The 25,609-nt window shown below is 39.0% G+C and overlaps 1 protein-coding gene across 2 annotated transcripts; it reads left to right on the top strand.

Annotated features, from left to right (window-relative positions):
- lmo1 (LIM domain only 1) lies at positions 1-24,086 on the top strand. Of its 2 annotated transcripts, none has more exons than XM_042341621.1 (4): positions 1-182; positions 14,026-14,239; positions 22,012-22,137; positions 23,646-24,086. In XM_042341621.1, the coding sequence occupies exons 1-4, from the start codon at positions 161-163 to the stop codon at positions 23,749-23,751; spliced, it is 468 nt and encodes a 155-aa protein (XP_042197555.1). In that variant the 5' UTR covers positions 1-160; the 3' UTR covers positions 23,752-24,086. The 2 variants fall into 2 exon arrangements, with proteins under 2 accessions (XP_042197555.1, XP_007885731.1); XM_007887540.2 differs by lacking the exon at positions 1-182 and adding an exon at positions 1,933-2,170.
- Positions 24,087-25,609: the final 1,523 nt, after the last annotated feature.

Genomic DNA, 25,609 nt, shown 5'->3' with positions numbered 1-25,609 from the left:
CTCTTTTTCTCTCTCTTCTCTTCTTCCCCACACACACACACCCCCTCTTTCTCTTCAGAGGCAGAGACAGTCAGCGGATCTCTGAGCCCCCCGACTCTCGCTGGCTACCGCAGCCCAGAAGGGAGCGCCGTGCCCTGGACTCCGTTGTCTACAGAGGACGATGGTGCTTGACAAGGAGGAAGGTAAGGGGACTCGATGTTGTTTTTAACCCCCTTCCACCCCCACCAAAAAAAAAAATATCTATATATTCCTGACAATTGATGGTCTGTCCGTCTGTGTGTGTGTCTGTCTGGATGTTGGAGAGCAGACACGAGCCATACAGAAAGCCACGTTAAAAAAAAATAGGTCTGTGATCATCACTTCGTGATGTGTTGTGAATGTATTATTTTTTTCTCTCTCTCTCTCTGTCTGTGTCTGTCTGTGTGTCTGTCTGTCCTCTCGCCCTGGTTCCCTTTACTCCTTGCCTTCCCCCCCCCCCCCCCCCCACATGTCAAAGGGCTGTGTGTATTTCCTAACGTGCGAAACATCTGCGCCTTTTCTGTCTCTCTTCTTGTACGTGTGTGTGAGTGAGTGAGTGTGTGAGTGTGTGTGTGTCTCCTGTCGGACCCTCACCAACTCTCCACACCACCTTCCCAACACCCCCCCCCCTCCCCCCCACACACACACACACTCCCCCCCCCCCCTCCCCAATAAGACTTCTTATGTTTACATTCTACCAGGTCCCCCCCCCCCCCCACCAACCCCACCACTTGCCATTAAAAACAATATATATTACAGATGTGGCGTTTCACTCTTGTGACACTGTCCACCTTCCCTGTGCGATGCTCTGCTTCAAGTGTGCGCTCACTGTGTGTGTCTGTACCCCCTTCACCATCGCTTGCGAAACTGCCTCAGTTTCTGCCCCTCGCAAACTTGAGCTCCCCCCCCCCCCCCCACCCCAAATTAACCCCAAATTAAGCAGAAATTTGCGATCTTGGTGAAGGGGAGGGGAGAAATTAGTCGTACTATCATTTATTTATTATTATTATTATTATTTTTCTCTCTTACCCTCTGGTGTTCCCCAAAAAGAGAGAGAGAGAGAGGGGGAGAGCTCCATCCACTTCATGTCCTTGTTTCACGTTGGGATCAGTTGCTGGAGCCGTCTCGATGCTTACCTCGTTGCTACGGTGATGAAATGGACACAATTGTTTTCTCTCCCCCCCCCAAAAAAAACCTTATTTATGAGTTTTTTTGGGGGGTTAATAACAAGAAAACACGCACGCAAGTCTTTTCACGCTTCCCCTATCCACCCCCCGCGCCTCTCCATCCCTCTTTAATCATCTACCAACCCCCAAGAAATGCTTTTTTTTAAAAAAAAGTGTGTGATCCTCTGCACTGTTCTCACCTCCTCATCCCTGGGTTTACAATCCCTGCGTTTCCTCTTATCCTCTGCTGTCGGGACGAGCGACCAGAGATGCTGATTTAACTCTTTAAGTGGCACTGAGGAGGGGGTTGGGGTTGGGGGGTTGTGATCCTACATGGGCATCCCACGCCCTACAAGTCTTATCTTAGAGCATTTGGTTTTTTTGGGGGGGAAAAAAAAAGCTAAGTATTTACTCGGTGGGTAAAATACACACTATCCAGAGCCAAAATGCGCTGGAAAAGCCACTTAGTTAGTGTTCGCTGAGGCTAATCAATGGGACAAATGGAGAGGGGAGAAAGAGAGAGCTGCTTTGTGTTTTTGATAAGTTGCAATTCTTCCTCTCTCCCTCTCCCCCACTCCAAAAAAAAAACCCTCGTAATAATAATAAAAAAAATAGTTTGCTCAGCCGTACTAAATCCTGCTTCTTTCCAAATGGACTGCGTTACCAAGTGAACTGTAAATTTCCTGCTTTGGATGTGTCTGTCTTGCTAAAAGTTTTTTTTTTTGCCTATGATTCATGATTTGGATTGCTTTTAACAGATATTGGCTAAGCAGTATGGTAAATGTACAAAGGCGATACAAATGGCATTAGTAAAAGAGGATACACAGAACCATATAATGCAGTCAATACTACATTAACTACTGAAGCCCAATTACAGTACACTGAGAGTGGCTTTTAGAAGCATTAGGACTTCCAGAAGAGCGAGATCACCTGCTGTTTATTGCCTAAAAGCTTCACCCTTTGCTTGCTGGGTTCAAGCAGTCATTGTGAGTAATAGCTGAATTTTTCCCTTTAACCCTATTTTGTTTCCAGCCTGTTGAACTTAGCTGCAATAGTGAGGGTCGGTTGATTGTTTAAAAAAAAAACTACCAAAAATAGACTGGAGAGACTGAAACTTAAATTTATAGCCCCAAGCGTTAAGTAACCACTGGTGTGCTAAAAGCTCTCTTTTCCCTCATCTCCTGAATTTGCACACAGAGATGACATTTACGTTAAAATAGTTTTTTTTTTAAAAAGAAAACCCCGCTGTTATCCTCTGCCTCGACCTGTGATGGGGGCAGGTAAAGGTTTTATTTCATTCTGTGCACTGAACTCGCCACCCAGTGATTTGGTGCGTCTGCTGGAAAGGTACAGTCAGAGGGGCAGCAGTGGTGGTGGTGGTGGTGGGAGGTTTACAGCAATTGAAGTGAACTTATTTTTCTACGACCTGGTGTTAAAATAAAATACTGTAAATTTTAAGACCTGGGTCTCTTGCCCTTTGCTCCCTTTGCCCATGTTACCTGTCTAATAATAATAATAATAATTAATAATAATAATAATAATAATCCTTGCATTTGATATAGTACCTGTCTGATCACACTGGTGAGACGTCTTAAAGTGCTTTGCAGAACGCATCGTTAAAGTGAACTGACGATGCGTTTCGCAGTCAAAAGCGGCTCGAACATAAATGCTGCTTTTTGGAGGCTTTCAGGTCAGTTGTATCCCCAACAACGCGAAGCACGATAACAGCACCATATAAAATGGGGAGGTGGGGGGTGGGGGGTGTGTGGGGTGTGTTCCACAGCACAGGTTGTGGCATTGTGTTGAAAAGAGACGCACGTCAAAGTTGCTCGTTCCAGAAGTCGGATCCCCCCTGTCTGGCTGGCGTCCAGATGTGCTCTGAAATGAAATGCCTCTCTGAGCGTTTGAAGTCTGCACCGACTGCCTCTCAAATTGTTACACCTATTGAACTACCTTAAAAATCACCATTGATTAAGTCTGCATTAAGCCCAACAGCTGGACTCTTTCATTTAACAACTTTATAGGGCTGAGTGAGCTCTTGCAAGTGCAAGTGGGTGCTTTTGAGCCTTGCCAAGCTGCTGTAACTTTTTTTTTGTGTGCATTTTGTGGGTGGGGTGGGTGGTGGTGGGGGGGAAAGGGTGGTGGTGTTGGTGGAGGTGACCGATATTTCGGTGGTTTGTATTTTTTTTCCCCCAAGTTGCCATGGCATCATTATGTATCCATGTGCATAGGGCTTTACAATTCATTACTTTTTAAAATTGAATTGATTATAATCAAAAGTTAATTGACTTGTCATTGAGCCAGCTGCTATGGGCATAGTACAGGACTGGATTTGATCATTTAAATCCTTTTCTACAGAGTACTGACATTATTGCAGCAATTAAACCGGTAGCTCAATGGCTACAGTACAGGTAGGGTTTTTTTTTAAAAAAAATTGCATCTGCACACTCGCTCAGCACGACCATAAGGCACTGAAGAGGCAGAAAGTTAATTCAGCTCTGACTATTGAATTTTAGTAAAGTATTAACACAACCCTAGTATAAGATCACAGATAAAACCATTCCGACTCCTACCAATCTAAGCAAGCCAGAAATGCTAGGAATTTTTTTTTCTCTCTGGGTGTCACCAGATTGCTTCATTGGCACCAAGGAGCATTAACCCTCTTAAAGATTACGTTAATCTTTGCACCAAAAAAACAAATTGCTTTATCTTAAAATACACTGGAAGAACTAGATTTGCTCTGGGTTCTGCATGACACTTCTGCGTAAATCAAATTTGATCATCCTCAACAGTGTGTTTTTAAAAGCACCAATGGATGTTTTTTTATGTTTCGCCCACAAGTATACAGTAATCCACTTTGTAATATATTCTGTGAAGCGCTTTGAGATGTCTCAACGACATAAGATGGTATAATCAAATGCAAGGAATATTATTATTAATAATATGTTTTTAGCTGGGCTTCAAATAATTGGGTATTTTTAATTGGTGCTGAGAACCTGTATTTACAGGTTAAATGAGTGTTGTAGCACATTCTGGTGCTAGTTTTAAGAAACTGCATTTAACGCCTCTAGATTTGTCAGAACAATTTCTGAGGCTTTTGGGCCCCCTTTAACTAAGTCATTTTCTTGAATGTTCAAGGGTTAAATTTAAACCCATTCAATTTAGTATCTTCAATATTTTAAACAACGTTGAATGCCTTTTAAGATTTTTCATGTGGAATGGCATTGATTTTTAACTTAATAGCATTCATGTTAAATTGATCTCCAACGCAGAAAAGTTAATATTAACATTTGAAGTGAGACTGCCCTTTAGGGGAAAGTCTTAACAACTTTAAAATTTGTACATTTCACTCTTCGACAGCCTGACAAACTGTTTGACCAAAAGACTGTTCAGTGAAGTGTGTGTTCATATAGTGCATGATTGAAACCTTTGCAAATAGTGTAATGCAATATAATTTGGGGATTGCTGGCAGTCAGTGCAATAAAAGCTGGGCTTCGGGGTGTGTTTTTTTTCCTTGCATTTAGAAAATGTAAGAATTGCTTTATTTGTTTGAGTTGCCATGGTGATCTTTCATGTAGTGGTATGTATGATTAAAAGTGGACCTTAATGTTCCTGTTATATGTAGTGAATTCCTACAGCTTGATTTTCTAATTTCCACTTGGAGATTACTTCTATAAATTTCTTTTTAGCTTAATATTGAGTTCTTTCTCCAAGTCAAGTAATTTCCTTTTCTGTCACTTTCCCAACCTATAGATTTTTGTTTCAAATTAAACCCTCTTCCCCCCCAGCCCATATTGAAAGCAGCATTTACTATGGGCTCCGAGAATGTTCTCTTAGTTTAAAATGTCTTCAGCTATTTAAACTTGCTGGATGTACAAAATGTGTTAATTAAATTTTCTTAACATGAGCTATTGCCCTGAATTAATGTTTTGGGATATAATTAATCCACAGTTTGAGTTTGTGTGGCTATCAGTGAAGTCTGGGAGTTTAGGTATGTGTAGATTGTAATTATGCAATTGCTGTACTGGTGTGGGAGAAAGTTGGCAGTTTTTAACATCTGCTCTGCCACCATTTGGTGCTGTTGATATTCACCTTGTTAATAATGGAGCTTTGTGAATCAGAGCTGCTGTCACTGTCTGAAAATTACCAAATCACTGTATGAAGTTGCTTTTATAAAACTCACCACGGGTTTAAATGCTTAAAAAATCATCTGCCAGGCTAGATGAAAAACCCTGACTCGTACTTTACATGTACCTGTCTGTGGAACAAGTGTATATTGAGTCCCACATTAACAATACAAAAGACTAATCTAGTCAAATAGATGGATGGAATTGTGGCTTGAAGCTAACAGCACAGCTTGTTAAATTGTCGACATTTGATGCTTTATCTGCATTTAGACTTATTTTTCACAATGTCGTACTACATTAAAGGAATAATTTGAGCAGCCTTTACTAAAATGAGAATTAAAATAAATCCTTGCATTTGGTGTAGCACCTTTTACGTCTGGAGGAAGTCCCAAGGTACTGGATAGTCAAGGACTTGCACCCAAGCTGGGGGTTGGATTTGGGAGGAGTGGGGACCAAGGATGTCTCAAAACGCTTCACAGGATTCACTGTAAAAAAAAAAGTGACTACTTTATGCCTTATTACTGGAAACTGCCAATTCAGAAATTTGAGCATGGATCTTGCCTTGTCACCTCATGAAATTAAGCTTGTGAAATGTAAAAAGTGAGGGAGAAAACCAGATGTTTAGCATGACCAAATCGGAAGCTGAGTAACAAATCATTGGTTTCAGGAACAGTTTTTTTTTAAAAAAAGTGTTGCCCAAACCATCGACAATATTAAAATGTGCTTACATAGAACAAAAGGGTTGATGTGAACTTCAAGGGTGATCTTTTCTGGTGTACAAGCCTTTTTAGTTGACCTGCAGCCTCAACTTTTGTAGCATTTTGCACTAGAGTTCTATAATTCAAAGCCTACATTTCAGGAACCAACAGGATATTTCTGCATGCTTTGCTAAAGTACTCCACCTGCCTGCTAGGTTATTTGGTAATGTTCTTAATGCACCAATGAGAGAAACCTTCAAATGCGTACTTTCTTTAATTTGCTTGCATGAAACAAATTCTGTATAGATCGACGCTGCATAATGCAGTGTGAACACTGCCCTCGACTTTGTTGGCTACTTTTGAACGCTGCCAACACCTTTCTTTGACTAAGGGTGTTAAACAAAACAAGCTTGGGCAGTTTTCACTTCAATATCCCGTGCAGCCTGAACTGTTCCTAATTGGGCAAACTTGGAGAGGCCATAAGGGTTGGATGTTGAGGGAATAGAAACGTCTGTGCCACACAGTGGGATCATTGATGCTAGAACAATTGCAGGATTTTAATTTGACTCTTGCTCTATGTTTACAGAATGTCAGCACCTTCAGGGAAGATCATATTCTAGAATTTTGATATAGCTCATGAGATCCAAACTACAAAGGTATTCCCAGCTTCCAGCTTGAACAAGCTTACAAAATCGCATGCTGTGCAGGATGACTCTTTAATTGACTGATTTTATGCATTCCACACTTTGTCATTATAATCTAATAAATAATCCTTGCATTTGATATAGCACCTTATCTGGTTGTTGAGATGCCTCAAAGGACTTCACAGGATGTATTATAAAATGGATCGACTGTTTTGGGGGTGGAACGCAGCAGACAGTTGCGCACGGCAATGTAACACAAACAGCCATGGAGTAGTTGCCCATTTGGAGTAAGGAAACTTGCCTAAGGTTTTGCCTCGCTCGGGAATTAAACCTGTGTCCTCTTGCTTACTAGGCGAGCGAGCTAACCGCTATGCTACAGGACTCCTAATCTGACATTCTATTATGTGCGAACTTTCTCTCGAAGTTTCCTGCCCTGAGATTGTGAATTATGTGACCACCTTCTGTGAACCAGGTTCTGTATGTGGCTCAGTTGGTAGTTGGTGGCCTCTGCATCTGAAGTCGGTCGAGGTTCACACTCTAATATAGTGCTGGGGGATTGCTGCATTGTTCAATGAAATGTTGAACTGAGTTCCTAAATGCCTGTTGAGGTGGACGTCAAAGATCCTACAACACTAATTTTAAAAGGAAGTTTCTCCCAGTGTCCTAGATAAGCATTCCCCTAGATAAAATTGGTCACTCATCATGACTATTTGTAGGACATTACTGTATGTAAGCTGGCTGCCACATTTGACGAAATTGTTCATCAGTCTTAAAGCAGGACTCCCACTTCACTCATCATATCAAAGCTTAAAATTTGAAGTACTGTGTGCTAAATATACACATCGTCTCCACCCACGGATGCTTTCCTGGAAACACTAACTGTGCTGGTCAGGTCATTATATACGGAACATCCCATTGGGACCTTTTTATAGAACAGATACTCCTGTAAAGTACACAATCCTCTGCAGTAAGTGGAAATTTTAATGGTTCGGTGAACCTATTTTTTTTAGCAGGCGATATAGCTGTGGCCTAAAAGTTACACAAGGCCTATAAGACTTGTAGAATCTCCAAAAAGATTTTGTACTTGCTAACTGACTTGTAGCCTTGAATCTGAGTTTTGGGATAAACAGTTCAAGATTATATTTCTTTGCATAGCTATGTAATGCTGTTTAAGTCACTTGTGGCACAGATTTTTATTTTCGTACACTTAAAGGAAATGGACCTGAAGCGTATTGGTTAGAACACTCGCCTCGCAAGCGAGAGGACCCGCGTTTGATTCCCGGGCAGCTCAAAATCTTAGGAAAGTTTCCTTACTCCACACACTTCTGTTTACCTAGCAATAACCCGGTTGTTAGTTGCTTGACTGATCACTTTCCAGGGGTATTACTTCCCTACAAAAAAGTAATAATTTGGTCACTCAATCCACGACTGTTTGTGGGACACTGCTGTGCGCAATTGGCTGTCGTGTTTTGCCCACAAAATACAGTCAATTCACTTGAGTATATACAGTATATTCTGCGAGGGCTTTGAGACATCTTGACAATGTGATAATACTATATCAAACAAAATGATTATTATCTGCTTGTCAGCAAACATACTGATTTTATTTTGTGCTGCTTGTCTTCCCAATGTTAATTATTTTCCCCACTTAATGCTCATTTGGGTTGGTGATCTTGGAAGCATCTAGTAACTGAGCATAAAAGCCACCTGCTTTACCCCAACTGAAAGGAGCAGCCTTACTACCTTGTCTCCTTTGAACAGTGCCCATTCTTGCAATACTAAACTAGCACTGTCATTTTATACTGTGTTATATTACATTAATTATCTGGAGCTAGTCTCCCTAAAATTCCTGTGTAGAATCTTTTTAGAGCCAACCCAGCATACGCTGCATTGGGCTAGATAGCAGAGGTGAATAATACTAAATTACTTCTCATACTTGCTTTTAATACAGTGCCTTATATCAGATTTCTTGAGCATGTCAAAGGATTTTTACTGTAGAGTGCAATGACTGTATCCGTCGGGTAAACACGTCAGCCAATTTGCACGCAGGATTTGAGGATTGTTGGCCAGGACATTGGGAGAACCTCCTTTGGCTTTGAATATTTGTACGTTTCCAGAACTCTCTCCAAAATCAGGGGACTGCTCTAAAAGTACTAGTTTCATCAACTGCTCGCAGTAGTGATGCTTATGCCAAGTCATGAGGTTAAAGACCTATTTGCTCAGCTTTGCTTTTGCCCTCGTTAAAAATGCTATATTTTTGTACTCCACAATTGGCTAGTTCTCTGTGCAGTTTACTTTGTCAGCAATACTGTACAAACAAAGATATTGTGACCTAAGACTTCCATAATTCTGCAGAGAAATGGGTCTTTCTGATCTGGATAAAATTTTAAAAAATTCTACTCCAGACTACTAGTAGATCACCAGTGTACATTTTTGGAGCATTTGTGTGCTGGGGAGAGAAACCAGATGGCAAGCTGATCTATCATTATCAGTGTAGGAAGGGGAGCACCAGCTGACTAACAACAAACAACAAATTGCAATTATACAGCACCTTTCACTTTGGGAGGACCAGAAATGTTCGAGTGCAGTCAGAGTATAGGGCTGGCAGAATACTACTTTACGCAGAGTGTTTTGTCAGCAGTCTTCTAGAAGCGATATTTAGAAATCTGCTGGTTATATTACTGAGTTTTAATGGCACATGGCGTTCTCTGCATGACATCTACTCAGCAGACTTTTTAGTAAGGTAAAAGCACGAGTTCTTGCAGGGATATGGCAATCCCACATGATGAATCATTCAAAGAAATGGATGGGGTAATGTTCCACATTTAATGGCTTTTGAAGGTCATGGTCAGCTATACTGTTCAACTATTTGGGTACAGTGGGAGGTCCATTCAGGGTTTTTTTTAGTGTTCATTGTATTTCTAGCAGTGTTAAGAAAATAGAATATTGAGTAACATTTGCCTTGTGTTCCTCGTAACACTACCCCTAATGTATGCAGTAAAAATAAGAACCAAATAAGATGGTCAAATCTGGGTGTATGCTATTCTACTTGTTCTCTTGCCCAGTTGGCAATGGTTCAAATGGCTTTATAAAAATGCTGGAACAAGGTATGATCTAAACTGGATGCAAGACATTATAAGCTTCAACTAGTTTTAACATGCAGTTCTGGGGGGCAAGAATTGAGGTTTGCTCAGTTGTGGTAACCTGCAAATCCTAAACTTTGATCACATTGACAAGTCCTTCTCAATAGTCATTAAAATAAAGTTACTCATAGGATTTTCATCATGCATATTATCCACTTGTTATATCTGGCTTCTGCTTCACAAAGCAAAAATGGCAAGTTTCCCACTTAATTAGGAAAGATAAAATTATACACTATTTAATTGAGACATGGCTTTGTAATGGGTGGGTAGAAACTTTAATAATGTGGGGATCACAAGCCCAGCTTGCCTCTAATCTGACTAGAAATTCCAGAACAACTTGCATTTATATAGCACCCTTCCCGTCGGGGAGCGTCCTAGAGTGCTTCACAGGGACAAGTTTGGGAGGGGGCACCTTAGAAATGTTCAGAGACCAACACTATTGGAGTGTGATTGTTTAAGACCTTTTAAGAGGGGTTTTATTTTCACAGAATATTGGCTAGATCTGTGGAACACACGCTCTTTCTCCACCTTAACTTCACTGACATTAACCCAAGTTCTTCAACAATAGCAAAAACTTTTTGTTATACTGGCAGAGAAACTGCTCCTAATGAGATGTATAATCCAAGGACAGCACTGCTGTAATGGAACATGTGTTTTCTTTATTAATTGCCTGTGAGGTGCTTCTTTGGGACTGGAGGACTTTTACTGCCAAGTGGTTCTTAAAATAAATGTGGGTGCAATGTAAACCTGCCACAGTTGTGAATTCAGCAGCTAAGATAACTGGAATGTAACTATTATAACTACATGTGTTTTATTTGTTTGCAATGGCTTCTTTCTGAAGGAAGATCACAAATTTTGTTTTTCTTTGTGTTTGATTTTTTTTACTGGATTGCCATTTATTTTTTAAAAAAACTTTTCTTTCTCCTCTTCCACCCCTCCCCCCCCCCGCCGGACCAAACCCCCAACAACAATCATTGCGTAAGGTGGAACATATTCCTACAAACTCGAGGCAGAGCAAAAGGTTAATTACACAGGATAAAAATTGCCTGGCACTGACTGACCTTTTGCTGTAGAAGTATTTTAGCCAATTAAAAGTTGTCAAGTGACTATTGATAGTTGTAAGGAAGCCAAAGGGAAGTTTGGAATGTAGACCATCCTGTTATCTTGATGTCCACTCTATAGACGAGCAGCCTTTATACTCAACAAACAGTTGAAAGATCTACCTTAAAAATACTGGGTTTGCTTGTACAGTGAAGTGCAGCAAAATTGATGATGGATCTAGAATTGGACTAAATGTTCAGAATTGCCAGGTAGGCAAGAGTCTTGAGATTCATAGGTAATATAAAGTGAGAGTCCCATGATGTGCAAAATGGAAAAATGTTCAATCTTGGTTAAACTACAGTATTCCTTTTAATGATTGACTTGTTTCATTAATTGAAACTCAACCATCCAGTAATCTTTGCTTAATGGAGCTAGAAGCAGGTTCACTGTCAAATTGTGGAGTTTGAGGGAAATGTTCGATGTGGAAAGGCATCTCGGGTGGGCTGAAAGTTGCAATTCAAATTGTGCAATGCACAAAATGTGAACTAAAATTGCAATAGATACAGGGTTGGGCTATTTAACACTTTCTGCCCCAAAATCTAACCTGAAAAGTATCTCAGTAGGTAAACATCTATAGTTGTTTCGAATACTGGCAACAGACTAGAACATTAATTTTCAATCAACAGAATTTGTATATGGTATAAAGTGACCTACAGTCCATTGATATAGAAACTTTGGGCTGGTTTAACTTTTCCCTAATTTAACTTCAATGAATCTCAAACTGCTAAAAGGAATCTTAACGTTTTAACTGTGCAGTTCAAACTCTTTATAAGGCATAAAACATTCATATAATCAGTAGAACATTCATTTCCCAGCTAACGAGAACAGAATTCCTATGGTTAGATTCGTTGCCCTTCCTAGCTTAAACATTCCTATAGTCTGTGCCTTCTCTCTCTCCAAAAATAAGTGATCCAATCAAGCCATTATTCCCAACTCATTTTATGTGCTTATGAACTAGCTTAGCAGATCGCAATCTATTAATGAATCTGACTAATTCTTAGATGTTTCCTGTATTGTGGGGAGGTAGCATTATATTGGATCTCTTAAATATGTAACTTTATTTAACTGTCTATATTCAAATTCTGAAAGAGATTTATTGAAGGATTCACCTGCTGATCTGAAAGGTGGGAAAATGTCCACTAGAAGAGTAGGTTTTGAGTTAAGTTTGGCTATGGCTTTGCTATCGATTTTTACATTATCATGGGCCCTGCTACGGAAGGCCCTTCAGACTATTTAATCTCCTTCCAGAATACCCACACTACCATTCCATAACCGCATCAAGTTTCTTAAATATACAAAATATTAATATTTCATGTTTAAATATTTCACCCATAAAAGTCAATTCACTTTACAGTATATTCTGTGAAGCGCTTTGAGAAGCCTCAATGATGTGATAACTCAAAATGAAATACAAGTATTATTATTAAACAAGTCCAGTACCCTGGCCTCCAACCTGGTAACCTGTTTCAAATGTGAATTATTCTGGATAAATAAATACTTCCTGATGTCTGTGAGTGAAATTGCCCTTTGCAACTCTGAACCCGTGACCTCTTGTTTTGCCCTAGTGTACTTGAGTTATTTACTTTCTCAACCCCATCTCAAATCTATATGTAGAAGTCTGATCAGTAATGGTCTGCAGCAATTTAACTTTCTCTTGTGCTTTCATGTTTTGTTGTTGCTGGAATATGTATGAGTGTTTGCAGTTTGTTTTCCTGTGAAACCGCAAATGTCAACAGGAGCTAAATTGCTTTTTGTTCATGCAACTAATACAGATTTGGATTCATGTTTGTGTGGACAGTAGACCTTGAATTGGCAAGAATGTTATGTCTTGCATTTGTTAAACTGTTCCTCTATAGATCCATACCATCCATTTGGATTTAATTGATCCATACCATGCATTTGGCTTTAATTGATCCATAACATTTTGGGTTATCCTGCCTCATTTTATATGCTAGGGTACTTATTGAATTGTTTCATCTTGCCAAGAGGGTGGTAAGAATCTTAACTGCATCCTTCAACCTACCCATGTTAAAGTAGCATTAGAAATCTTAGATGAGTAGTGAATGGTAGTGATTTGTTGGACATGTACTTCAGGGCACAACCAGAGTGTCTCCATGACTTAAATATTCAAACTGGAATTGGCTTTCAAAATGTGTAACCTACGAAAGAGTGCATGTGGCAGATCTGTTTGAGCTGTAGCTTCTGTTGCATTAAACTCACATACTGCCCCTAAATGGTGTGCAATCTCATTAGATAGTGGTTAGGGAGATGCTGAATTGGATTATGCTTTCATAAAGCTTAATTGGACACATAGGAAAGTTGGTTTCTACATTAAGTGGTAAAATGACCACAATACTGTTCTCTTGGGATAGCTAACTCTTGAGCCCTAACCTAATAACCGCTGCAACAATTTCTTCCCATCTATTGAGCCAACTTTTGAGTCAATTCTGTGTATGGTCTCAGGAGTATACTGATCCAAAAGACTCATTTCAAACGCACTATAAATTAGAATCCTTTTGAATGACGGTGTGACTTTTGTTAATCAATTTATATCTTAGTCTGAAATGAGCAAGCTCTTGTACACAAGATTAACAACTAGCTTTCAGTGTTTGAGCATTTCAGACTTGTTGCAAAAGTATTTACTACAGAGTTGGGTAGCTATGCTACAAGAATTTTATATGTGCCATTTCTGCAAATGGTGCATTACCAAGACGACTATTCAAGCAATTGTCAGTCTTAGGTGGACAAAGCTAACTTAATAGTGCTTAAACTTATATAACTTCTACTTTGAACTAGTATTCTTATATCCTGTTTGCACTTAATTGGGAAAGCTTCGTAGAATAGGTAGCTCAGTCCTCGAAAAATGGAGACTGCCATTTAGTCATGCAGAAATAGTAGGAGATGGAGGGAGAAAGAGCAAGTAGTACCTTACTGCAACTGGTTTCTTGTAGCTGCTTGTTCTATACTTGGAAGTGGATTAAAGCAATTGTGATTTCAGTTTCCTGTCCAACTTCTAAAGGTCACTCTATGTGGGTCATCATTTGAAATGTGAACGTGCAGACTTAACAAATCTTGTGGTTGAAGAGGAATGTTTGGAAGCCTAATTGAAGATTTCACTTGAATTGCAGGTGTACCAATGCTTTCCGTGCAGCCAAAAGGAAAGCAAAAAGGCTGTGCTGGCTGTAATCGCAAGATCAAGGACCGCTACCTGCTAAAGGCACTGGATAAATACTGGCATGAAGACTGTCTAAAATGTGCTTGTTGTGATTGCCGCCTTGGAGAAGTTGGATCAACTCTCTACACAAAAGCAAACCTAATTCTCTGCCGCAGGGACTATTTGAGGTAAATTGTACTTTTTGTTGCAAGTTTGTGTGTTCAGTACCATGAAAATGTAGGTAAATGGCATACATCCCTTGTATGCAACTAAACAAAGCTAGTGTCTCCGGTTGCAGAAACTGAGTATTTCAATACTATCTATCAATCCCTCCAATTTGGGATTAGCTTTATTGCTAACAGGGGAAATCAGACTACTAATTTTAAAGAACCTGAAAGGAACACGTTATCTCCACCTGCATTGGTCAAGCCTCCCCGATTTCTCTGTCATTCCCTTTTGGATACATATCTTGTATTGTGTCCATTAGAAATTCTGTAACCCAATAAGTTATCAATTTCATTCACAGCCATAAATTAGCTCAAGTCCTGGAAAACTTTCATTCTAAATAAGTTGTGAATTTTGCCAATTTTTGAACTTGTCCAGGAAAGTGGCTAGCAGCCATTTATGTTTTGTAAGACTAGAGTGTGTGAGATGCAATATAGTAGTTAAGTTACCAATGGAAATTTCCTCTTGACTTGACCTTGGGTTACAAGGCCTTTGTCACAGTAAATCCTCCATTGGCTATAGCATGTATTTAAATTGGCTTGGGAATCTATAAAGGCTGATGTCCAGAGGACCTGGAACTGTTCTAGAAAACCGTTGCTTTGTTGTATTGTGATTAACTCCTTCACAGAATTCAAGTGCTGGATCAAACATCAGGAGGTGTGGCATTGCTCACTTCAGATTTTGCTAGGTAAAGCCTTCCTTCCTCACTACAGAACTTCTTTCAGATATCCCGAGATATAGACTTGACTTCAGAACCAAGCTATGCATCTTGTTGTTCCACTTCAGAACTATTCAATTGGTGTTTCAGCAGTACATGTGGATCCTAGTTCTGTTTTCTTTCTTTCTACAGAATTGACTACCTGATTTAATGTAACTATTGGTTTGAGAGAAGTGCAGGGGAATAGAATTGCATAGCTCCAATTAGCTTCCTTTTTAGAACTGAAATTTCTATAATCCCTTTGCTACCTTGGTGCTATTGCACTATTAACACTTCAACTAAGATCTTCTATATTTAAAGGTGTGTTGTGTATTCCAGACTGACTGTTCCCATCCTGCCCTGGTGCCTGCTTTTCCTATGGTTCTCTGCAAGAATGGTTGCAAAAGCATTTGGCTTAGAAATCCGATGAACTCACAAATACCAGCTGCTCTACTGCAGTCAATCTCCAAGTGAGCAGTATCTATCACAATTGTGTTCCATATAAATGATAAATTTGCCGGAACCAGATCATTGCTGCAAACCTGTTGATCTAGATTTGGCAGCCACCCTTAACTGTTCGTTACAAGGTCAATGTTAAGCTTCATGTAACTCTACTGTATTGTTTCTAATGGAGCTTGGCTCTGAAAGAAAAGTGGTTCATCTCAGGGCTTCTATTGATGATGCTGAAGAATTTTTGACCTCCAAGCAATAAGGCACAATGCCAAGTGGAAAAGTGTACAGTATGTTAAAATACCAATGCAGTAAATTGTTTTTTTTCTGACTATTCTATTCACATCTTCAATAGCCTGAAGCCTATCTGGGCACGTTTGGTGACTATTGCAGCCTAACTATCTTTTGGAGAGAAACGATTAGACATTATCCTGGAATGTTCATGCAATATGCACAAGACCACTATTAGATGAAGATTAAGATTAATTTCTTTAGGCTAGTAAGACAGAAGCCCCAGGAAATAACTTGATTCAAAACCACCACTTTTTTAAAAACTGCGAGACTGAATGCAATCTCTATGCCTTCACTAAGCCTCATGAGATTCAGCTTCCTAAATATTTTCTTGGTACATCTTCCTCAGATTGGAATGGAAGTTAAATCAGATGACCTTTGCCATTTTGGTGTGTGAAAATGTATAGAGGATAAACAAGTGCCTAATTATTTGATTATTTTTGTCCATGCCCTTAAGTGGTTTAATGTATATTCTCCCACCTACTCTTGGCTGATGCTGAAGATTGGGAGAAGTGCAGGGGAATAGGATTGCATAGCTCCCATTGGCTTCCTTTCTAGACCTGAAATTTTTATAATCCCATTACTACTTTGGTGCTATTGCACTATTAACCCTTCAACTAAGATCTTCTATACTTAAAGAGGAGTTTTAGTTTTAGCCTCAGCACAATGAGGAGAATTATTGCCTTCTGAATCGGATATCTGGAACTGACATTTTAGGAAATCTTTTCATTCACCATTTTTTTTTAAAAGCCTTGTTTTGCGACATCACCAAAGTTTACTTTGTCCCGAAGCAGGTTGGGTAGTGGACAGTATGGTTCCTTTATACTTAAAGAAGGTAACGCAAAATTCTGCATCTCAATGATTGCAAACTTGCTAATAGGCTGGAGGAGAGTTTTTGGCATCTCTCTGGCTCAAAAAAAAATCATGTTGGGAGTGGATTTTTACTAGATCACACTTGCAGACTAAGAAGCTAAATTTTGGGGCATCTATTTGAAGAAACACAAATCTACATGCTGTGTTCTGGAAAGTGGAAAACAAATTGTCAGTTTTGGCAGGACCTGCTTTTGGTTTTTATCTCATTTGGGCTAAATTTAGTCGATTGGCAGATTCCTTTCCGTGTGTAATAATCCCTCAAAAAATAAATACATTTGGTCACTCAATCCACAACCTTTTGTGGGATGCTGCTACGTGCAAATGACTGCAGCATTTTGCCCACAAAATATAGTGAATCCACTTTACAATATATTCTGTGAAGCGCTTTAAGCAGACTCAACTTGATAAGGCACTATATCAAAAACAAGGATTATTATAAATACAAGATTCAACTCAAAGCTGCTATGAACCTTGTACTAAAATTCTATGTTTCATATGTACTGTAATGTCAACCAACATGCTGAGCTTGCTGTTTCAGGTGATGTGATAAAGGTATAGTTTCATGCTTCAGTGTATTTGCAGCACATACAAATGACTTAATGTATTTGCACATAGAAATGTGCAATCTTCCCTCCAGTCCCAAACTACTCCTACTATCTTCATTTTGAAGTGAACAATGATGCAAGTTATTCTGAACACCACTGAAGTAATGAAACTAAATTTAACTATCAGCTACTAATTTGCCAAGACAAATGCTCTAGGACACTATCCTGCATGAGGAGTGCTATATAAATGCAAGTGATTGTTGTCAATCAAGCTCCATCTGCAACCACAGAGAGGTCGAGGCACCACATTAAACTCCATTTTCCTAACGATGGGTTGTGAAACAACCTAAACTAAAACATTCTAACCAAAAATATTCATACAGAAACTGTAGACAGCATCAAAATCATGTAGCAGTTGAACCTTTTGTTTGTTGACCATTTTGTTCTACATAAGTAAATGGTTAAATATATTAAGCATTACATGAAATCTATGTGGTAAGTGCTCAATACTGCAGCTGTCACTTCTTAAATATACCTCAGCCAGTTGGGCAATCACATTGTTTGGGTTATAGTTACAGCTACGACTGCAGTAAAGCTCTTGGAAGAGGCCTTGTGTTAGGTGTTCATTCCCATGTGTTATCTCAGACGTATTTAAATCATAGAATCTTATGACTAGAAGCCTTTTCAATGCTATTGTTATAGACTAGTCTGAAATATGGTTCTGAACCCCAGATTTTAGGTTAACTTGTGAAATACATGGAAGGCAACTTTCACTCTGTAGTTTGAGCTCCATTCCACCATTGAAGTAATGAGACTAAATTTAACTATTAGCTGTTAACGCCACCCAATTTTCTGGGCACATTAATTATATTGTTGCTTCCTGAGCTGGGGGTTGGAGTCAGTGGAGGGCAAGGGTGGTGGGAAGATGACTTTACATGCGTTTAAAGAGGAAGATCTTGAGACGGATAACACAAGGTGCTATATCAAATGTAAGGATTATTATTATGGCTGTTTGTGGGACACTATTGTGAGCAAATTGGCTGCAGTTTGCTTACTACTGCTGTGTGCATTTGGCTGCTATGTTTTGCCCACAAAATATAGTCAATTCACTTTACAGTATATTCTGTGAAGCACTCTGAGACGTTGCAAAGACGTGGTAAGGCTCTATATCAAATGCAAGGATTATTGTCATTACAAATAGTCACTATTTTGCAGTAATTCCCGTGAAGAACTTTGAATCTTCGATACTCTAGATGGAGGGGCGTAGAGAGAAGAGTGGAAGAATGGAGTGATTTTTCCTGCTGAAACTAATGTTGATGAACAATAAAAGTGTGAAGAGAGCTTAAAATCCATCAGATAAGCTGTGTAAAGTTCTTGCTCCATTCTGTTTCATTTTCAGTGGAGAAATGTGATGGGAATAAAATGTGTTGTGACTGTAAACCATAGTGCAAGGCTCTGCCTCAGATGTCTTTTTACTTGCACTAGAATAGTTTCAGATGACTGGTTGGGTCACCTGATCTATGTAAATGCCTCATTCAATCCTTCTCTATGTCGTCAATCTGTGAAAGAAAGGAGATGCACTTAAAAACTGCTGTAATTGTATGTATCCAGAAATGTAACCAGCTGTTATTTGCAGGCCTGCAATTTTATTGAGCAAGCAAATTGCAAGCTATAAAGTGGCTTGGTTTGTATAGTAGCGTTTCTAAACCAAAATAACTGCACAGACAACAAAGCTCATTGACAAAGAAGTCCTTTTGCTCGGTGGAAAAGCTGCATAAAATCAGAATAAAGTCACTTGGTGATGACCCAAAAGTTGTGTACCCATTGCAATAAGTTCTGATTGAGCCCTGTAACTGCAATAATTCAATTCTGCACAGATGGATCATGCACATAAATACAATGTTGTATTGTACTGGTCTTTATACCTCTCATACTACTGAATGATGCATCATTTGCAACTGTAGTGATTCAGAGCAATACACCTGGTTTTGTTCTTCGCTGCTCCATATAGCTCTTGCTGGAGTTCTGCAGACACTTACTAAAAACTGGATGAGCATTACTCCACTAACTGGCACCAAATGCTGGATTTTTCTAATCAGCTGGGAGTACACCCATCTCTAACATGACAAACCTTAAGGGCAGCTCAGTGGACTGGCCAAGAAAATTGAACACGTGTTGGAATGTTCTTATACCAGTCAATGCCATTCAATTCCAAGGTGATTTTTAAGAGTGTTAATTTCATTATTGCCTTGAAGCCCATTTGTACACTTACTGTTTGAGTCAAAGGAGGCTTTGGGGCAGGAACACCTTGAGTTTGAAACTGTTTGTCTCTAAATCAGTTGCCATAAACTAAACTCCAGGATAGTATTTTGAAAATGTAAGATCCCCAATTAACTCAGGCTACATTTAATCGTGTCTACAAAATCTAAATCATGAGGTTTAGGCTGGTGGGGTGGGAGTGCTTTATGTAAAATCTTCAACAACATTTTATCACAGTAATCCAAGGAAAGGAAAAAGTACCAAGTCTTAAGTAGAGTTCAGCCCCCCCATTAACATGGTTGTGTCTAATATCTGACCCATGTTAAAACTAAATGTGTAGAAAATGGTCAACTTCCATGTTGTCAGATTGCCACTGACATGTCCTGCACATTGCATGCAGGCTTTCTACAGTAAAGGCTGACTTCCTGGTTATCAGGTTGGCAATATCATTGATTGAGCATAGAAAGCACTAATGTCGCTTCCTTCACGAATGAAGTAGACTTTGTTTTAAAAACACTTGGAAAGTGGGCTGTCCACGCTAAAGCCAATCTGGATCTGCTGAGCACCTGTCATAAGTGAACCAGTTGTAACAAGACACTTTCACCTGAGATTCTCCCCTCTTTGTTTTGTTGACAAGCTTCTCTACTTAACATTAAAGTACTTCCACTACAGTACTAAACCTATACTTAGGATAATCATTTCAAGTTGAGCCAATTCACAATCCTGTTAATTGCCTGTTTTGGAGAATACCATATCCGCAAGTCCATAGCTGCCACCTCTTTAACTACATTGAGTGGTTCAAATGCTATTCCTGTGAAATCCTGATACAGAATGATAGAATATTAGACAAACTAGACATTTGGCTTGGGTCCTGCCCTATTGAGTGTCCGTCATACTCAGGTGCACCTGAAGGATTATATGGCACTATTTGAAAAGGGAGTTTCTTCTGGTATCCTGACCAACAATCCTCCTCCAGCCTAATTGCCATTCACTTCATGGCTGTTTATGAGACTCTGCTCTGCAAATTGGCTGTTTGCCTATAAATAGTCACTACACTTGACAGCAAGCTGTTGTGATGTGTTTTTGAAATTTTTGATGTAGAGTATCAAATACAAGAATTCTGCTTGCTCTCCATACCTCCAAAATTGAAGCATCTATAAAACACTCCTTTCTTAAACATGGATTCCTATTTCCACTGGTTATGGTGTCTACACTCTTAATGTTTTGTTTATAAAATGTTGTGTCTTCGTCTTGGAACCATTAATAGTGGAAATGACTTACTTGCATCAGCTTCTAGCTTTTTGTGGGGGTTTTGTAACAAGATAGAAAACCTACAAATACTGTTCAAGTTCCAAAGAGATCTGCTAACCAGGTTTTATATGTTGCTCCTCGCTTGGGGTGGGGAATGGACGAGGGGTGTTAAACTTACAAATCTCTTCCTGATGGTAGTGTAATTGTTATACCTTTGTAAATGGCTTTAAAGTAGTGATTTTGCATTCAAAACCAAGCAATTATCATGTTTCTATATTTCTGATACTGTATTGCATGGAGACATTTGAGTGTAAAAGCTGCTTTTTAATTCATCCTTGGAATCCTAATAGTTTGACATTTTCCGACCTTGAGTGGTGTGTTTGGCCGCGAGCTTCTTTGTATCTAAAACTATTATCCAAAAACTAGCATTTACAATTGTACCTATCATTTTTCTGTTTAGAATGCTTGAATTCTTTTAAAAGCAGTTTGAGTTGATTTAGACCAAGGATAATTGGATTACTTTAAATGAAAGTAATTGGAAGAATGTTGATGGTGGTTAACCAATAAATTGTACAGGAAATGAGTTGATGTAGTGTGTGGTCATTATCTTCACCCCATCTTGAACATTGTTTTTGCAGGAACAATACAATTGATTTGTGGAGTTTTTCAGAAGTTAGTCCACTTCAAAATGAAGTGTGTTTTTTGATACTGCTGCAGTTTTCTGGTTTTTGTTTCGTCAAACTGGTTCTGAAAAGTCGGAAATGCTTCCTTTCTTACCCACTTTTCCAATAATTCAATTGGAATACCTCTTAATACAGAGTGTTGAGTGAGTTGTTTTACAAATGTAATTTAGTGTTGCCACAATTCAAATGCTTTCCACATATTTTTCCAAATGACTTCAACTCACTTTTAACCACTGGGGTCACAAGGGGAGTTTAGCATTGCTGACGTATTAAAGTCAATTTGTTTTTGAGTTGCTGGACATGGAGTATCTTTTTCTGCATTTACATTGCAAATAGCATGTGGTCCATTCAGGTTGCTTACTTTAAATCTGGATTAAAGACTGCACATTTTCAAATGACTGCTTTTAAATGTATTCCATATAAAGCCAAAGTGATTCAAGAACAAATTGAGGATTAACATTCTGCCTTTTGAGGATTATCTTCTCTTGTTGTTGCTGTTGGTCTCTTATAAGCATTTTTAATGCATTGCAGAATTTGGATTTCAAAATGCAAAGCAAATGACACGCTCTCTTTCAGGCTTTTACCATATCCATTTGTCTTTGTGCAATGGCATCGGTAGTTTGCTCAAATAATGCGTATTGAGCTTGCTATCAGAACTAATCATTGATGTGTTTTTTATTGGTCAGGCTGTTTGGTACCACAGGGAATTGTGCAGCGTGCAGCAAACTGATCCCTGCCTTTGAGATGGTGATGAGAGCCCGTGATAACGTCTACCATTTGGACTGCTTTGCCTGCCAGCTCTGTAACCAGAGGTAAAGGGGGCTGACGTTGGGGGAGGGGGGTTGAAGAGTGGAATGAATGCAAGTGCATTAAATACAGCAAAGGCCATTAAGTCTTTATTAAGTAATGCACAAATTGAGTTCAGAACTTGTGCTGTGTTAAAATCCTTTGAATTATTAAACTGGTCTTTTAAAAAGGCAAAGTGGTTGTCCTACTGAAAAATGTATTTAATAACTTCCAAAATTGCATCCATAGAAAATGTACATCCAACAGGTGTGGGCTTTTTATACAAGGCTCCAAATGTGCCAGGAAAATCATATCAACATTTTAAAAAAAAATTTAATGGAGAAGTTTTTTGAAAAGCTCCAGTGAAGCAAATGCTTCAATAACTGGTACAATTTATTTGACAAAGTGGTTCTCCAGAAGGCTGAGCTCATTTCTTCACCATTGCTTGAGTTCCCATAAAGAATGTAATTGGTCGCCAGACCAGCTTTTATAATGGTAGCCTTAACTTGATGAAATGGGGATGAAGATCCCAAGTTCCTAGAGGGTGAGCAAATTGTTCTCTATAGAAGATGAAATATTAAGGGATTAAAAATTACATTAAACTGGCACTTTAGAAATGTTCAGAAATTGCACTTCATATTTGAAGGGAAGAAAATGCCAGCAAGTCTCCTCTTGGAAGAAAGACATTGGTCATCAGTTTGCATGCAAGTGCCTTGATGTAGTTCAAGGATTGAAATTACATTTGGCAATACCGTGCTTTGTTTTTAGTGAAGCCTGTGTGCAATTTTATTTTATACAAGCCCTGATGAAAACTTGAAGTGCATCACATTGCCTGCAAGCAAGACAGCTCCTTTTCCCTTAAGAAGCCGGTGTCGAAAGCTATGATTTGGGAATTTTATTTAGCAGTCAAGGAAAGTACAAAATGTGGTGCGTCCTCATTTTCTGAGCAGCAATGCCAGTTACTCCCCTTAAATAAAACTTTCACACTTGTATTTTTGAAACCTGGCATTCAATTGGCTTTCCAGGCAATGTTAGGCAAGTTTCGTTACTCCACACGCCTTTGTTTTACCCAGCAGTAAATAGGAACCCGAATGTTAGTCAATTGGCTGATTGCTTTTCTGGAGGTAATAATCACTTAAAAAAGTCACTCAATCCACAACTGTTTGTTGGTCAAAGTTGCAGGTTAGGACAATTCGAGGGACCCCAGGCAACTGAAAACTCTGTCCCTCTCTTTGCATGTTGTAGGAGATTTGCTGATCTATGACTTGTTCTCCCTTCTCTCCTACTGATTATGTTTCACTGACATGCTTAGGAGCATATAAATGGCTGAGGTACTGGAGGTCCTATTGCTCATGGAGTTCCACTGTAGAGCATGTTTAGTGCCCACAAGAGATTCTCAGAGGAAATGAAGAAGTATTAATGGATGCTTGACAATTAAGCCCTATTTTTGAGAAGCAATTGTGTATAAGGTTGTGGCACGCAGTCACCATATGGGAGGTTGCAACCTCTTGTAACTTTCATTTCATGTCTTTAGGTTTTGTGTGGGAGACAAATTTTTTCTGAAGAACAACATGATCCTCTGTCAAATGGACTATGAGGAAGGGGCAATGAATGGAAGTTTTTCATCACAAGTTCAATGACCTGCCCATGGCCTTCGAAAGCAATTGTGGGATAGATGTTCAACAACACTTAAAGGAAAATGAGGAGCATCTGTCAGCTTGCTTGCAACACTTTAATTAGTCTGGGAAGGACTAAAAGTAACTTTCTCCAACACGAGCAGTTAAGATTTTAGATGCACAGCTGTGCCTGTTTAGCTGGGCAGTGCTTTGCCTGTACGTTTTGTGATGTTGGGTCTGGGAGGGTATGTACAGTCTGTTTCTGTATATATAAACTGGAACATTTATTTTACATAAATGTAATGCAATTTTATTACTGGTGTGCATTAAAGAAAATTAAATGTTCTTGCTTGTGAAAATTGTGATCTTGGAAGATTATTTGAAAATTCATCCTGTTGGGAGTCCAGGCTGGAACCTGATACCAAGCATTAAGGATGGAAAAACAGTGGTTTCGCACTCGTCCATGAAGATGATTCAATGAGCTGTGCGTTTAAATGTTCACATGACACTACATGACTTGTTTGTTCATTTCTGAAATGAAGTCCTCATTGGGAATGGTAGGTCTGGCACTCTAATGGTCATTAAAGTTCTGGCTTAATCTAAGGTATCTGTTAAATGGTACACTTCCAGTTAAAGTACATATAAATGTCTGTTAGCACTTTGAGGCTGAATTAGATTTTTTTTCTGAAATGTTATTGTTGACCCTTTCAACGTTTGGTTCCCATGCAAGGAAACTCCTCCCAAAATAATTCCAAGCTTCATTGGTGTAATTGCTTCATGTGAAAACAGGCCATATTCCAAAGGATTTTAACTTGGGAGCTGCTCGTGTAGCATAACTAGCTTCTTTGTCCAAATGTGAAAACAATGATTTGTGAAGCTGTAAATAAGACTTGATGGAAACGTGGCAGCTGTCCTAAAGTTCTTGCAGAACTGGATTTTGTGTTTGGTAGTGCTGTAACAGAGGATTGCTATTAATGCTTCTATTTTCTGGGATAACCTGGAGGTGATATTTGATCATGTGAATTGGTTTATTGGTGAACCTTTGGATTATGATTCAGTTTCTTGTGTTTAACTTGCACTAAACTTTTTTTTAAAAAATCTATCAAATCTTGGCCTGGGCCAAATTCCATGCACTTGGGTTTGCATTGGTATTACTTGATTTTGGTATTTGAATACAGATATGGGCATTGATCCTTGTTCAATCCGAATTGGTGGATTTTTAAAAAATATTTTAATATGCCTTACACAACACTAACTTTATTTCTTAGGTCAATGAAAATAAATACCTAGTTCTCAGAATTACTGATTTGTAGCTATTACTACTTGCAGCAGGTGATAACACATAGTAGCGTTCAGTTGTATGCAGAACCGATTTGATTTTCTTTCCCTTTTTCCTCATCTAGTATCTGAGTTTTGTAGTTGGAAGATTTGCTGACATAGTAACATTGATCTACTTTTATGAATTCCAGATTTGCAGCATAGCCTTTCAATATAACAGTGAAAACAAGGATCAGGAGCTATAGGGAAGTGAAGCATCAAAGAATAAATTGAAGATTTAAATGTTTTTTCTGTTTCTGTGAAATTCAAATTAAACTGAAGTTGATATCAATGGAGGAATCTGCTTTACCCATTTGGGGCAGTGACTGGTTCAATCTACTGATCTTCTGTTCCTTGCATCTTCTAGTAATGCTTCCGTTAAGGCTTCTAAAAGATTCCACCAAATTTTAAAAAAAATTGCTACCTGCATGGTTACCTCATAGCATCAGATCAACACCCATTACTTTTGACCATCTGGGTGAGAAATGTATTTTCATAAGTTAGTAGAAAATGGTGCCTGGTAATTGCAAATGTCTTGATCCAAATGTCTCGATCCTTTTTATGA

Source organism: Callorhinchus milii, unplaced genomic scaffold, assembly GCF_018977255.1.
Source record: "Callorhinchus milii isolate IMCB2004 unplaced genomic scaffold, IMCB_Cmil_1.0 Scaffold17, whole genome shotgun sequence".
Lineage (NCBI taxonomy): Eukaryota > Metazoa > Chordata > Chondrichthyes > Chimaeriformes > Callorhinchidae > Callorhinchus > Callorhinchus milii.
This window is presented reverse-complemented; position numbering and strand designations above follow the sequence as displayed.

Excerpts from the sequence above, each read along its gene's own strand:
- lmo1 (XM_042341621.1), top strand. The coding sequence starts at position 161 with ATGGTGCTTGACAAGGAGGAAG. Across the intron at positions 183-14,025 it reads GGTGCTTGACAAGGAGGAAG|GTGTACCAATGCTTTCCGTG; the intron begins GTAAGGGGACTC and ends CTTGAATTGCAG. Across the intron at positions 22,138-23,645 it reads TGCCAGCTCTGTAACCAGAG|GTTTTGTGTGGGAGACAAAT; the intron begins GTAAAGGGGGCT and ends TCATGTCTTTAG.